Source organism: Podarcis pityusensis, assembly GCF_964106645.2.
Source record: "Podarcis pityusensis genome assembly, chromosome: 1".
NCBI classification, from domain to species: Eukaryota; Metazoa; Chordata; class Lepidosauria; order Squamata; family Lacertidae; genus Podarcis; species Podarcis pityusensis.
Window position 1 is genome coordinate 30,879,194 of NC_138028.1, and position 16,453 is coordinate 30,895,646.

Sequence of the window (16,453 nt, forward strand, 5' to 3'; positions counted from 1 at the left end):
CAAACTTCTGCACCAATCCTGGTACCTTTCTGACGAGCTGGGTGTCTTTCCCCTTTTTGTCTGCATCCTGAGCCCTCCTCTCCTCAAGCCTCGCCGTCTGCAGCGCTAGCTGGACCTCCAACACCCGGTACCTTTCTTCCAGGCTTGGACCCGCTCCAGCTCCTGCTTCTCCGGTTCCGGCTGGGTTGCTCATGATGCCTTCTCCTGCCCAAGCTGCTCACGAAGACTGTCGGAATGCTGTGATGGGACGATGAGCTGCTTGTGTGTAAAATCCTAGTCCCTCAGAGTTTGGTCAAGTTTGCAAACCTCTGTCTGTAACGGAGCCCCTTAAACATGGCTCCGTCAGTCGCTGGCAGATTCCGACAGTGGTTGCTTTCGGAATCGCTTCCAACATAAAAGCTCCTTAACGGAAACACGTCTTCTGGACTCTCTGCGTGACAGTTTCCGGCGAGGAGTGGGTGTCCCTACAGGAGGTCCTGAAACCTCCCCACTGTTTTCGCTGGAAGTGTCTCTGAGCCATCCCTCCAGCTCCCTTTCCCTCAGCCCAGCTCCTCTCCCCCTACTGGTTCCCTCTTCAGCTGCTGAGTCTCTCCCAACCTGTGTGAGCCCTTTCACTTCCCTTCCTTCCGATGGCAGTTCCCTGACAGTTCCTAAAGAGTTTTTTTAAACCTTGAGATCAAAGTAGCTGAAGCTAAAATCAAGTTCAGCTGCACCACAGATTAAAGGCTCAGCTTGATCCATCTCCATAAAGATATGAATATTAGCAATATGCCCCATTATTTCATATGGGCTATATTCCTCTTAACACAGAAAAGCAGAGTTTAAAACCAAAAACTGAATTTGCCTCAGAAGAGACATATACAAACCTAGACAAAAGAAGACCTATTATCAGTAAGTAACTCAGGTTTATGAATGAACATAGAAAAGGTTTGCTGGATCAGCCCAAAACTTCATCTAGTTCAGCAATCTTTCCCATTACTTAAAAATAATAATAAACTGTAATCCTTCCAGCCAGATATAGTATGGATCTTCTGCTATTTTTAAGGCATAATCAGGGAAAAGTATCATTTCTTCTCTTGAACAAAATGTGTCTATTACCTCCTCTTTGACTCTAGGATGCTTTGTATGAAAATAACACCAAACGGTTGTGTGTGCTTGCCTCTGCCATCATTAAGTCAGTTATGAGTACCCAGTCTCCAAGGTTTCTTCTTCTCTTAGTACCACCTTTCTTGTCTTTCCTCTCTCTTACATTGGTATTTCTCCATATTTCAAAAATATGCATACACTCTATCAAAATAATCTAAATTTTGAATTTGTTGCAGTAACATGCATATTTTGCAGAGCATGCATAATCTTGTTTAATGTGTGTGCTTTATTCTGAAACAAAGTTGGGATTCACTTGACACAAATGGCTGCAATTTTAGGTAAAGGAAGTGCGGGAGAGAGGCAGGCAGGCACACTAAGGGTTATCACCTGCCTGCAGCTCCTGCCTTTCCATATGCATTGTTCATTTCTCTCCCCTGAACCTTTTTACCATTCTTTTATAGTGTCTTAAAAGTCACTGCAGACAAAATAAATATATTACTTTAAATTTTGAAATAGACAAATGGAAGTTTGTACATGAAGAAACGTAATAGCCCAATACCTACCAATTTGGCATTTGTTGATCGGGACTGTGCAGAAACAGGGCGCTACAAGAGAAAGAAAAATAATAATGATTTGATGTTCCCCTTTGAATCCTGGAAGAAACTCTGCTCATGTAGCATGTCATAAATGCATAGATTTCACACCAACAGACATGACCAGATTTCCTATGCCTCCCCCTTCTCAATTTGCTTCAGAGAGTCTCTCAAATATATGGAGCAGATTTTGAGGGTGTGAGCTAAAGTGAGGAGGAGAGGAAAGGGAAGACACATTTGCATGAGTGGAAGAACATCATACAAGCAGGATATTACAACCATCTGGTGTACATTTCTAATCTGTGTAAAATGTCAACTGCTTTTGCTTCATCTTCATCATTACATTTTTACCTCTTAAATATGTACTCAAGACATTTAGGATTATACATGCAGCACACAATAGTGCTGAATGTGAAATGTTTAAAACCAACTTCCTCTTCTGCTTGAAAAGACTAAAGCAAAAGGACATGTAAATGAAACAATGCCAGACTGATGACCAGTTCACCCTTTTCTTCTCATTTCCCTGTGTTGACTATAAGTTCATTGGAACAAAGACCTGTCCTCTTGTACTCCAAAGCACCATGCACACTGATGGCACTATATAAACATCATAATCAAAATAGCAAAGGATTGGGTGCGGGGAATGGTTAGCATCTAGAGGTCAATTTCACTTCCAGCAGTATAGAAGCCATACACAGCGATGAAGTACTAAGATACAAAACAATCAAGGAAATCACAAAGTCGTCAGATAAGAATGAATAAATGAAATGGCAATCATTCTTGCTTAAACCCATCTTCATAATCTGTTAATAGCAGAAGAGAAGGTTTTTATCTTTCAGCTACTTTCTCAAATTTCTCCTTACTTGAGGTTTCTGATAAGGATGTCTCCTTCCCTCAGGGGTAAAATATGATGTTCGGCTGAACCGCTGACCTGGATCCTGACAAACAAAGCCTGAGAGAGGAAGCAAAATAGGCCACAGAAAACTTAATTTATGGGCTAGTTTAGTAATTCTGTATCAATAGGCCAACAGCAGCTTAACTCTTCCAATGAAAGAACTGCAAAAAGGGGGCATCTGAAGGTGCACTGTGACACACCCATCAGCTGATGGAATAGGTGCAAATGCCCCCCCCCCTGCAAATCCATGAAGATTTGAAGGAGAAAGGGGGGGGGAGGGCAATTGAAAGCCTTGAGTAAAGTGCAACCTTACCACTCACTCATCAGCTAATGAATGGCAGGGAGTGCTCCTCCAACCAGCGCACACACACCGCTGCTGCTTCTCCTTCAAGCCACCATGGTTTGAAAGAGAAATGCAGGACAGAAAGGGTATCTAAAAGTCTTTTGTAAAAATCCCTACATGAGGAACCCCCCATTTGCTTTGAAGTCCCAACAAAGAATCACATTATGTCACTATGCCATCAGGTGACTAACAGGTGGGCAGGGCTAAAAGGTCAACTTGGACCCTCCAGGGGTGGGGGAGATAAAGTTATAGCCTTCCAGTCAGAAAAAGTTCTCCATCCATGCTCTAAACAAGATCTAAATGCACTACTCGGAAACACCGAAATGCAACCAAATTCAAAACACACAGATCAGCTGATGATGGGGGTTTGTCTCCTCTCTCTACTCATCAAATGATTTATCGGATGACAGGAAAGGAGGAGAGTTGCATCTGCGCTGTGTCAACTTTTTTTTCCACTGTCAAAATTGGTGGGCTCTTGGGAGGCCAGAAAAATTTGCCTGTAGGCTGGGTGAGGCCCATAAACTGAGGGCTAGCTGCCCCAGTACAAAGCTTTGTGAACATGTGAAGGCCCAAGGAAAAAACAAAAACAAAAGATGGGTTCCCTTTTTTTCTTCCTCCACCACCCCTTCACATCTCTATATCATTCCTGTTACCTACTTGTTTTAATAGGAACCATGCCAACAAAGGTAGTAATTATTCTAGAGTTACCCAATGATCCCCAGGCTATCAAAGCATCATACAGATGTCAGGCACTCAACAGCATCCCCCCCCTCCAAAGAAGAATTTTTTACCCACACCCTGTTCACCACTATTCATTACTCTTTCATACCACACAGCTAAGGACACCTACACTTCTCTCAGATTATATACTTTCCAGCTACAGCATTCCTGCCCTCCACAAAACAAGTTTGAATACCTCTACTATTCTACAGCATACCATTCTTATGTCATATATACACACCCACCATACAAACATGGCATACCCACTTTTAACCCGCTATCACCATCCTAAGCCAACAAAACACTGGACTGAAACTCAACTCACCTACAAGTGTGAACATGTCTGAAATCATACTAGCTTTAATCTTCAGGTCCAAAGGAGCATCACTATCCAACAAGAAACAGAAAAGGCAATCAGTTAATGGTATCTCCAGTTAACCAGATAATTTATCCCATGTCCCTGAAGGAACTGCATATCCTGAATCCAGAATGCTCTCTGGCCTCCTGGGGAGCCTTTCCTCTAAAAAGTAGTATATAAAGTAGTCATTCAGTTGTAGCCATCAAGAATATTCAACAGATGGTAGTCATTTCAAATTCCATCTTTCTCAATAACTCCTTACCAGGCCAGGGAAGGGGATAGGTTCACTTCCAGTAGCCAAGGCTTGAGAGAAGAATCAATGAGGACATCAAAGCCATAAAGCTCTGAAACAAAGCACACACAAAGTATTTCGTGGTGGCGCAATTTTATTTTCAAGGAATCAAACCAACATTAAAACAAGAGACTGTGGATAAATATAGAGTATTTCACCAAATGAGAAATGTGGTGATGCTTGCTCATTTCTTTAAAAGTGTGATACAGATTACCATGGCCAGTTTTGAATATTCTGTGGCCACAATTGCTCCACCTTTAAGATACTGACTCTTGCTTTGGAGTGAAGATGTACTGGTGCTATATTTTGTCACTGCTTCCTGGTTCTTTGTTTTTAGAAATATACAAGTCCAGTCCCGCAATAGAGGCATCTGCATGCTTTTGTCCAGTTAAAGTTCAGAAAAAGCCCTAATGAAACAGAAAGCTTCAAAAAGGGAATGCAGAATAATGGCAGCAGAATAAAGGGGGTGGAAACAAGGCATGTCTTCCAGAACCCCATCTTTTCAGACATCAGAATCTAGTTTTTCTAAGCATTTGCAAAATTAAGCGATCCAGACATCATTGCAGCCTACACCAATAAGTATGAGTTAGAAACGGGGAAAAGAGAGTCAAGAGAAGAAAATAAAGTTTACCCATGCTGCTCTTACAACCAATATCCCCCCCCCCCCCATTTTTGAGGCCTGCCACTGGTCATACCTTGTAACTTTACCTTTAGTAAGGTTTTTACCTTAAAGAGAAAGAGAGAGAGAGAGAGGGAGAGAGAGAGAGAGAGAGAGAGAGAGAGAGAGAGAGAGAGAGAGAGAGAGCCTATGAAGGGGGTAGTGGACCAGTGGGAACAATCCACCCCAAGATACAAATTTTCCTGACAGATGCTCCTGCAACTTCAGTCAGTGGTCCTGTCAAGGTCCTAGGCTCTGCTTAGAATGAAGGGGTGATGGAAAGCAGACTGAACTAATTCCTCCCCCATGCCTAGTTATAATGCTTTTTAGCTTGTGCAACTGAAAAGCAAAACAAAACACATAGATAAGCTACTTGGAGGTTTGAGGCCTAATGTGTACTCCCTGGCTGTTAAGGTTGGCAAGGACGAGGCTGGGCACATGGATTTCAGAGGTGCTGAAAACCTCTCCAAAGAAGGGTAGGGTGCTCACATGTCTAAAGCAGGTGGTTGTGAAGCCATTACTAAATAAGTCAAAGTTAAGATTCTCTGGCTTGGAAAACTACTGCTCAGTCTTGAATTTTCCATTTTGAGACAAGGGGGTGGAGCAGGGCGGTCCAACACACTTGAGTTCTTTGGTGAGTGTGTGCATGCACACACACACACACACACACACCTGCCGCAGCCCTCGCACTGGCTTCTCAAAGCCAGGTAAGCAAGGTGCTGGGCTCTGGGAATGAGGTGTGAGGGCTCTGACAGAGTCCTCGAGTCCTGCCACCTCCTTCCCAAAGCTTAGTGTTTTCCCAGATTTGGGAAGGATGTGGGAGGGCTCTAGGACTCTGCCAGAGCCTTCTGCCTCCTTCCCAAAGCCCCATGCCTCACTCAGCTGCCTTTGGGAAGATAGCTGGGGCATCAAATTTTGGCCTTGCTCTTCTCCCTCCCTGCAGGAAGGCTTACATTGAATGCCCTTAGTTCTCACATCAATGCAGGGGCGGGAAAAGGGTATATGTATGCATATGCACACACATATGCAAGACAGACACGGCTATAGGAATTTCTTACGCTGAACTGTGGGGTGAAAAGAAGCCTGGAGAATGAGGGGGTAGGGGTGGATGGATAGAAATGGACAGAGCCAAAATGGACAGAATAGAGGGAGAAGCTTCTGCAAGCAAGCAATTCTGACCTGTATGTTACTAGAGGAGAAAAGAGAGGAAAGCTGAAATGGACCCTGGAAGAGTGGGAAGAGAGCAAGAGAGAGACAGACTGCTATGCAATCCTGCAAGACTGCAAATGCTACTGCTTTTGGCTCTGGCCCCGCCTACCACCAGTATGCAGCCCCCAACAAATTACCCCCCAGAAATGCAGCCCTCAATAGAACAAAGCCCTAAAATGTGAACACCAGAGCCTACTTTGTATCCCTCCTAGTATTACGCTTTCCTTTCAACCGATGCAGAACGCTAGAAATATTTTTCTTTTCTTGTAATAAAGCTCCAGCTCCCATTATGGTTTCTTTATGTTCTCTTTCTGCCCAGTCACATACACAAGCTGAACACAACACACTTGAGCTGTCATTCATACCTTGAGGAACACAGCCTTTCTGGCACATGTATTAATACTTGTATTGATGTTCCCATGGGAAAAAAGCACACAAAGGAGGTCTTTATACTCTACAAACAGATGTTTGTATTACCCAATTCTTTTTTTCTGTGCACTGGAGTAAGAGGTCTTCAAATGCTCTGTGTTTTGAGTCCTCCTTCCATGGCTGTTACAAAACTCCAAATACTCAAGTTCTTTTCCCAAATTCAGTTTATTAGTGGGAAGTGCACCTTTTATTTGTCACAGCATGCAACAGATTGTTCACAATTCTCAGCAAGAGACTCGCTCTCTGGTAAAAAACAACTTCATAGTAACTGCAAAAAGTTGTAAACAGTAGCTGCACCCTCGTCCTCTAGACCCAGAGATAACTCATGTTTTAATATGTAATACAGCTATTTCCCTTTTTGCTAGAAGTCAGGCTTTCCTAAACTCTGTTTTTTCTCCATATGCTTCATTATTCATTTCTTCATCACACTATTCATTCCCCCCCACGGTTTTCTCCCCTTCTGAAGATTTCATGTTTCTCTTTCTATTTCTATACACACACACACACACACACACACACACACACACACACACCACCTTTATTAGGCATTATCATAACTGCTCCTTTATATTTGAAAGGCATACCCAACACAGTGTCCTTCAGATGCTGCTGAACTCCTACTCCCATCAGTCCTAGTCAGCATGGTCAGTACTCAAGGATTATGGGAACTGGAGTCCAAAAGGACCTGGAGGACACGACACTGTCCTATCACAGTATACATTGTTCTTCTGACACCATATCCACATAGTAAACTCTTTGGATCATAAGTTACAGCTTTGTATTTTTGAACTCGCACCACTATTCCCTAACATAAGGCCTATAGCAGGCCCAATCTTTATAGAAAGATGCATCACATTCAGATAGCAATCATAAAATGTTTGCTACCATTCTGAAGAACATCCTAGCTAATGCAAAGTACAGAGCAGTCGTGGAGTTCCAAGAAAAGGGATAGTTATGCACTGTTCAAAAAACCCAGGCACCTTCTCTACAGCTGCTTGACACAGCTAGGCTTCACAGTGTCGCTTTCCCTTTGTAAAGGGATTAAAGAAAGCAAATTGATTAAAGGAGGGCAATGCTCTGGGATATCTCCTCTCATCCTGCAACATCAGCCCTGACAGCTCATATTGCACCACTGACGTTAAAGGGGGAAATGGAAGCAAACTGAAGATCATGTTTCCTCAGATGTTTTCCTAACATTCCACTTGTACCAGCATCTACAAACAACAAATGGCTGTTTCACATTCACAGCCTTTCTCCATGGCTTGATATGAGTTCAGAAGGCAACGTCTTTTCCCTTGAGCTCCTTCTTGTTAGAGGAGCTCGCAAATTGACCTCCAAGATCCTTATGAGAAATATTTTGGGAGATATTCTTCCCCTTAGCAAGAAATAATCCTGGTTGCCTCTAGAGGTACCATGTGCAATAAGAAGAGTGAGGGAAATCAGTACTAATACTTGTCCTTATACAAATACTGAAACCCAAATTTCAAAGATTCTACCTTTATTTCTCTGTAACATCTAAACCAGGAGAATAGTGCATATCCTAAACTGGTGCCTGGATGCAGTCATGGGCTGGATGAGGGCCAGTGAAGTGCAACTGAATCCTGACAAGACTTGAGACCCTCTAGATGGGTGTTTCCCAGATGCAGGAATTGGGTTGCGTACCAGCTCTGGATAGAATAGAATTTCCTCTGAAACAGCAGGTGTATAGTTTTGGGCTGCTCCTAGGTACATTGTTGGTTGGTGCCCCAACTACAAAGTCAAGAGTCGCCAATCCCCCCCCCCAAATATTTGTGAGTTATTTAAAATCACATTATTAGAAGCACAGCTGGAATATATACCACAGACCAGGAAAAGTACTATCAGGCCAGTAGGTTGCCAGCGTGCTTCACAAGTAGAGTTAAGAAGCTGTTAAGAGATAAAAATGACACTCTTGTCCAAATAGGAGCTAAAGGGAACACAAACTTTGGCTACAGAAGTGCAAAAAGGCAATAACAGATGATAAAAAAGAATCAGGGGAGCACGCTGCTAAAAATAAATAAACCAAAGAAAATAATTTAAATACATTGAGCAGCATGAGACAGGCTAGTGAGGCAGTTGGACTTTTAGATTACAGGAGTCAAGGGTATGCTAAAGATCTCTCTGCAGAGAAGCTGAACAAATTTGTTGTATCTGTCTTCACAGTGGTAGAACATTGGGTCATCCAATGACGCTGAATGTTGGAAGATAGAGGACAGACAAAAGAAATAACTTCTTCACATAACACATAATTAATCTATGGAGTTCACTCTCACAAGAGGCAGTGATGGTCCCCAACTTGGACAGCTTTAGAAGAGGATTAGACGCATTCATAAAGGATAAGGCTATCATTGGCTACTAGCCATGACATCTATGTTCCTCTTTCACTGTCGGAGACAGTATGCTCTTAAACCAGTTGCAGGAAACCACTGGAGAGGAGACTGCTCTTACTTTCAGGTCCTCCTTGTTTGCTTCCCACAGACATCTGGTTGGCCACAGGATACTGGACTAGAGAGGACACTGGTCCAATTCAACAGGCTTTTTTGTGTTCTCATACATGTTGGGCTGCAACTCCCATCACCCTGGATACACTGGCTAGGGTAGATAGGAATTACCAACCAAAACATCTGGAGGGCACCAGGTTGGGGAAGGCTACCTTACCCTGTGAGAAAACTGTGTAGGGCATTCAAAGTCTTGAAAGCACTTTTGGTCTTTTCAGGGCTCAGAGCAACATCTACTCCAACTCTAGTGTAGCAAAATACACAATAAAAGCTCTCTCTACACACACACCTTTTTGCCTGACATAGAATAAATTAAACATTGAGTTTCTCTGCAGATTAAGGGGCCAAGGCTTTAAATGGTTGCTCCCAATACTTTCTTTATGGTGGTTTTCAGAGGAAGAACATTGCAGTCATTTGTTCCATTCGCCACTTCAGCTTAAAAGAACATACATCATTCAATGAATAATTTCAGCAGTACGATCATGACACAACTTCATACTCTAATCTTTTACTGAACCACATGTGTTCTCTAATTTCCAAGACTGGAAAATGACAGCTTAGTTTAAGTAAGTACCATGGGGATATGATTGTATGTCTGTATTAAAACACCTTTAATGAATAAATAAATCAAATACCTTTCCTTGCTCTCCCCTTCTCCCCAGTTATTATAGTCATACAGTGGTGCCCCGCAAGACGAATGCCTCGTAAGACGAAAAACTCGCTAGACGAAAGGGTTTTGCGTTTTTTGAGCTGCTTCGCAAGACGAATTTCCCTATGGGCTTGCTTCGCAAGACGAAAACGTCTTGCAAGTTTGTTTCCTTTTTCGTAAAACCGTTAATACCCGGGGTGCATTGCTTGAAGAGGTGCAGTTGCGACTTGACTTCGAGGAGCAACACATTGCACGCGGTGTGGTAGCCTCTTCTGAGGTTTTTGAGGACTTTGCTGATTTTTGAAGCTTTTCCAAAACTTCTTTTGCAGCCATTTGGTAAGTTAAACTTTTAAAACTTTTTGGGGGTTTTTTGGATTTTGGGTTGGGGTGTTTGGAATTCAAGGACTTGGTGTTGGGGAGGGGTTTGCAAGAATCTGGAAGCTTGTGTGGTTTTTTTCTGCATTTTTATGATTTTTTGTGACCATTGGGCCACTCTGCTGTTTTTTTTAAAAAAAATTCTGGGTTTGAATTTCTGTGTGGTGGGTGGCTGGGGGAACAGTTGAGGAGGGGTTTGCAAGAATCTGGGAGCTTGTGTGGTTTTTTTCTGCATTTTTATGATTTTCTGTGACCATTGGGCCACTCTGCTGTTTTTTTTAAAAAAAAAAAATTCTGGATTTGAATTTCTGTGTGGTGGGTGGCTGGGGGAACAGTTGAGGGGGGGTTTGCAAGAATCTGGGAGCTTGTGTGGGGTTTTTTTGAATTTTTTTGATTTTTTGTGACCATTGGGCCATGTTGGTTTTTTTAAAAAAAATAATTCTGGGTTTGAATTTCTGTGTGGTGGGTGGCTGGGGGAACAGTTGAGGAGGGGTTTGCAAGAATCTGGGAGCTTGTGTGGTTTTTTAAAAAAAATTTTATGATTTTCTGTGACCATTGGGCCATGTTGATTTAAAAAAAAAAAATATTATGGGTTTGAATTTCTGTGTGGTGGGTGGCTGGGGGAACAGTTGGGGAGGGGTTTGCAACAGTTGGGGAGGAGTTTGCAATTTCTGTGTGGTGGGTGGGTGGCTGGGGGAACAGTTGAGGTTTTTGAAGACTTTGGTGATTTTTGAAGCTTTTCCAAAACTTCTTTTGCAGCCATTTGAGGTTTTTGAAGACTTTGGTGATTTTTGAAACTTTTCCAAAACTTCTTTTGTAGCCATTTGGTAAGTTAAACTTTTAAAACTTTTTTGGGGGTTTTTGGATTTTGGGTTGGGTGTTTGGAATTCAAGGACTTGGTTCTGGGTTTGAATTTCTGTGTGGTGGGTGGCTGGGTGCTTTTGAATTTTTTGGATGTGAAGCACTGATTCTTTTTTTTTTTTTTTTTTTTTTAGTTTGAGAAGGTAGGAGCTGTGCTGCCATGGGCCCAAGAAGACTGCTGCTGCAGAGGCCGGCGAGAGGAAGAAGGAGAAGGTGACGCTGGAAATGAAGAAGGAGATCATCCGGAAGCACGACGGTGGAATGCGTGTGACGGACCTCGCCAGGGAGTATGGGAGGAATCCATCGACCATCGGGACCATCCTGAAGATGAGGGAGAAGATCCTTGCGACTGATGCAGCCAAGGGAGTCACCAGGATCGTGAAGAACTGCCCAGCTGTTCTGGAGGAGGTCGAGAAGTTGCTGCTCATCTGGTTAGAAGAGAAGCAGCGTGCAGGGGACACAGTGACTGAGGCCGTCATTTGTGAGAAGACCAAGGCCTTGCACGCAGACCTCGTCTGGGAACAGCCAGGAACCTCAGGCGAGCCAGAAGTCTTCAAGGCAAGCAGAGGTTGGTTTGACCGGTTCAAGGCAAGATCTGGAATCCACAGCGTGGTCAGGCATGGAGAGGCTGCCAGTTCTGATGTTCCTGCGGCTGAAGACTTTGCAGCGGAGTTCCTGGAGGCTGTGAAGACGGAGGGCTACGTTCCACAGCAGGTCTTCAACTGCGACGAGACCGGGCTGTTTTGGAAGAGGATGCCCAAAAGGACTTTCATCACACAGGAGGAGGCCAAGTTGCCTGGCCACAAGCCCATGAAGGACCGTCTGACCCTGCTCTTCTGTGCCAACGCAAGCGGCAACCTGAAGATCAAGCCCCTGCTGGTGTACCACTCAGAGAACCCACGGGCCTTCAAGAAACACAAGGTCGACAAGGAGCAGCTGAGTGTCATGTGGTGATCCAACAGTAAGGCTTGGGTCACACGTGTGCTGTTTGTGGACTGGGTCAATCTTGCTTTTGGCCCTGCTGTCAAACAGTACCTGCTGGACAATGACCTGCCGCTGAAGGCTTTGCTTCTGATGGACAATGCTCCTGCTCATCCTAAAGGCCTTGAGTTGGACTTGTTGGAGGAGTTCAGAATCATGTTCCTGCCGCCTAACACCACGCCACTGCTCCAGCCGATGGATCAGCAGGTCATCGCCAATTTCAAAAAACTCTACACCAAGGAGCTTTTCAGGCGATGCTTCGAGGTGACTGATTACACCACCATCACCCTGCGGGAATTCTGGAAGGACCACTTCGACATCGTCACCTGCTTGAAGATGATCACCACGGCCTGGAAAGGGATCAGCCAGAGAAATTTGAATTGCGCTTGGCGCAGCCTGTGGCCGGACTGTGTGGCACCAAGTGACTCTGATGCACCAGAGTCAACAGTGGTGCAGGACATTGTTGCCTTGGGGAGGACCATGGGCCTGGAGGTCACAGAGGAGGACATCAGCGAGCTGGTGGAGGAGCACGACCACAAGCTGACCACCCAGGAGCTGGTTGAACTGCAGGCAGAGGCTGCGCAGGAGCAGGCCTCACTGGAAGAGGAGGAAGCAACTGAGGAACGGCTGTCCTCCAAAGAACTGAGGGACATTTGCCTGAAGTGGAAGGATGTGCAGGCTTTTGCACAGCGGCACCACCCTGACAAGCACGTGGCACATGACCTTGTGAACACTTTTGATACGAGGGTCATGTCGCCTCTCAGGGAGCTGCTGAAAAGGCGGATGAAGCAGCAGACCATGGACAGATTCTTCTGCAAGAAGCAAAGAGTGGAAGAGGAACCTTCTTCGAGTGGTCCCCCAGAATCTTAGAAAATGTACTGTACACTTTGTTGATTTTTAAATGTTTTTCTGTCATGTTTAGAAACTTAATTTATTGTTCCTTCAATTTTTGAAATGCTCTTTACAGTATGTGTGACTTTAAAGAGCACTTGATAAACTCTTGTTGTACCAAATTTGGCTTTGTTTGGACTTTTTTTGACCATAGGAACGCATTAATTGAATTTCAATGCATTCCTATGGGATTTTGTGCTTCGCAAGACGAAAAATTCGCTAGACGAAAAAACTCACGGAACGAATTAATTTCGTCTTGCGAGGCACCACTGTATATTGAGCTCACTCTGCTTAACTAATAAATCTACTGTATGCAAAGGTTGTTGCATTTTTCTTGAACAACTAACCCCAAAGCCTCTGCATGTTCTTTTATCGCTTTGACAAAGAACAAATGGGTTACAATTCAGCAATGTAAAACAATTTCTCAGTGTTTATGGTCTCATTCGAGCTTTAAAAGACTTCTGGTGTTCAGTCCCCCCATTTGTTTCTTTCCTGCTCAATAACTAACATTCTCTGGGTAGTTTATAGTGCTACATTACCTATATCAGTGATTATGAGAGTCAGATATGGGACTGTGATAGGATTATACTTGCGCCAGATCTATGCTGTGGGTGCAGCAGTGGCGAATGAGTCAGAAAATGAACTTAGTGCCTTCTCACCATCTCTTCCCTTTTCCCCCTAGGGAAAAATTTCAGTGCTTCAAAGCAGGACTCAATATATGCCATAATGGGGCTTTTCGATGCCCACCCAGAAGCAGACTCCAGAAGTCAAAACAATGAAACCTTTAATAGGCCTGGACCGGAATATACCAGTCTCCTGCCGCCTCCTCCTGCTGAATCACTTCTGTAATGGTCTGCTTGGAGTGCTGAAAGCTCCCACTCTCCCTTGTTTAACTCATAGATGCCTCTGTAACCCTCCAGAAGTTGTACAAATGAGAATAAGCTAGTTCTGCCAAGCAAAAAAAAAAAAAATGCTTTTTGATCATCTCCCAAGACTGTATTTACCACATTAAGGGGCATGATCCTATATGAAGTTGGTTTATCCCAACTCCCGCTTGCCAGTTGTCCTTTTTTCCTCAAAATGCAGAACCTCTTTCCACTCAATGCAGATACTAAACACAGCTTTCACATTAGAATACAACACAGTGGCATTTTCCAGACTACCTGCCAAATTAATGCCTGGTCAGGATGTATACATAATACCTGCAATCTCCAGGGAGGCTACAGCCAGACCACCTAGGGCTGCAATTTACGTTGTATCTCCCAATGTCAAGCTGGTTAGCATTTACAAGGGGAAATAACCCTCACTGAAGATAAAAATACATTATACTAATTGAGGTTACTTTGGCTTTCCTCCCCCTGTTCAAAGCTTAACTCTGTGTATGATGAGAGACTACTGTGTGCCTCAAGATTCAAGGATTAATAGCTATAGAGTCCAAGGCATTTGGGAGGCAAATCAAGCAAATATTACTAGCCAAATAGGAATATTTCATCCCCATGTTTTCCTTTTAAGATTTGTGCAGAAATCTCCTACTTGGGTTAATTTAGGACCCTAAATTCATGTGCAACCACTTCTAGGTGCTTGAAAATAAAACAGAAGATTCCAAAGCAACTCTGTACAAGCTCCAAATCAGAAAATGTGCATATTGCAAGGTCTGGTAGATGCAGAATGAGATAAGAGAAGAAGAATCCTGGGTAGCATAATTCACAAAAGAGTGGAAAGGAGCTAGAGAGGACAGGACAGGACTGGCATTGCAGATAACCAGCAAATAATTATTCAATTAGAGTCAAACCTCGGTTGCTGAACGTAATCTGTTCCGGAAGTCCGTTCGACTTCCGAAACGTTCAACGACCGAGGATCAAAGGGCAGTCGGCAAAGTCAATGGAGAGAAAAGGGGGGGGGGGATTCCCGGAAGCCATTTGGCTTCTGAAAAACGTTCAAAAACTGGATCATTTACTTCCAGGTTTTTGGTGTTCGGGAGCCGAAACGTTCCAGAACAGATCGGTTTAGGGACCAAGGTTTGACTAATCACAGGAAAAAGTAAAAATGGAAAATACTGTTTGAAAAGCTGGAATCACCAAACGGCAACTAGGAATCCTATAGTTTTGGTTCTCTTTATTCAACAACTACAGCGCACATGTGTAATTTGCCACTGGATGCAGTAATCAACACTGTGATAAAACATGTGAACTGTAATTAAAACAATACGTTTCTGCCCATCTGTAAAAAGAATTTATGCAAGCAATGCCTGCTGCAATCTCTGAGGGAAAGTCTGAATAGGCACCCCTGGTGGTCATAGAATATGTAGGCAGGTCCTGCATAGAACCCTCCACCCGGCCCCATGACTTATAGAAGCAAAAATGAACTATGCAAACTAAGGATTTATGCACATTGTTTAATATGCCTTGGTTTAGGCAGTTTGCACGTTTAAAATATTCTTGGCACTGAACAGAGTCACTTTCAAATGCCGCTATTTGTTTTATAGTGCATGCTCCAAATCACAGCTGTTACACTAGAGAGCTGAATATACACACCATTTCATAGAATCATAGAGTTGGAAGTGAAGCCCAAGGGTCATCTAGTACAACCCCCTGCAATGCAGGAATCTCAGCTAAAGCATCCATGACAGATGGTCATGGATTCTTTATCAAAAAAGTGAAAAAGGTTCATCATCTGCCTCTACAATGTTTGTGCAAATGATATGAAAAGTTGTGAATGTTACTTTTGTAAGCTGTGCTTAATGTGCTTAACAAGCTTGTTTAGCCTTGGAAAAAAGACACCTCACATACAATTATTAGTAGTCCTAGGACAGCAGTGGGGAACCTCTGGCCTGTGAGTCTACTTAGGGCCACCAAGCCTGCCCATTTCAGCCAAGCAAAGGCTGCAAACAGTGCCAAATTCAAGCCATGATTGCAAAAGAACTTCGCTCTGCAGCCAAAGTTTTACCTTTGGGTTGGCACTCTTTGATTTGGGCAACGTACCTGCCAAAGGCAGCATGACAGGGTATCAGAGACACTCAGAAGCAAGTGATTACTCCCAAGCATATCCGACCTCTTTTGAAAGCAGCACAATAGTCAAATTCAAACAGGACCAAAGGTAAAGTCTTGGCTGCAAAAAACCAATGTGGCCTACAGAAGTTTGGCAAATTTTGGCTCCAGGCCTCCAGACCAAAGTGGTTTCACACCATTGTCCTAGAACCACAAACTCCTTGTGAGCAACTTCCTAATGGAGGAACAGGCCAACTCAGAAGGCTGATGGTGAACCTCAATCCCTGTATGAGACATTGGCTAGTAAACAAGACTGGCCGCAAGCATTCTGATATCTGAGGCAGATACCAAAACAGCAACTTGCACCACTGTCTTGGATGCTGGAATCACTGGTGCTGGCTTTCCCCATTCATTCATCCACACTGCCCATGGAGTTTTTATTCCTGTTTCCATAAACCCCAACACACATTCCACACTCTGCCACACGATTCTGACGTCTGATTAGCTGCTGTTTCATCATGTATCCACCTTTCTTCTTTAGCAGCAAGGGACCTCTGGACTCCTTGCCCACACACTCCTGCTGACACTAAGATCCCATGAATGAGGCTTA

The 16,453-nt window shown here is 43.7% G+C and overlaps 1 protein-coding gene across 4 annotated transcripts in view; it reads right to left on the reverse strand.

Moving 5' to 3' along the window:
* The window catches only part of TTLL5 (tubulin tyrosine ligase like 5), a 120,846-nt gene that overhangs the window by 76,265 nt on the left and 28,128 nt on the right, over nucleotides 1-16,453 (reverse strand). For all 4 annotated transcript variants that reach the window (XM_080977669.1, XM_080977671.1, XM_080977670.1 and 1 more), the window contains exons 13-16: nucleotides 4,258-4,339; nucleotides 3,963-4,024; nucleotides 2,543-2,631; nucleotides 1,650-1,691 (exon numbers count right to left, since the gene is read on the reverse strand). In XM_080977669.1, the coding sequence (XP_080833795.1) occupies nucleotides 1,650-1,691; nucleotides 2,543-2,631; nucleotides 3,963-4,024; nucleotides 4,258-4,339 (275 nt within the window). The remainder of the gene's footprint in view (nucleotides 1-1,649; nucleotides 1,692-2,542; nucleotides 2,632-3,962; nucleotides 4,025-4,257; nucleotides 4,340-16,453) is intronic.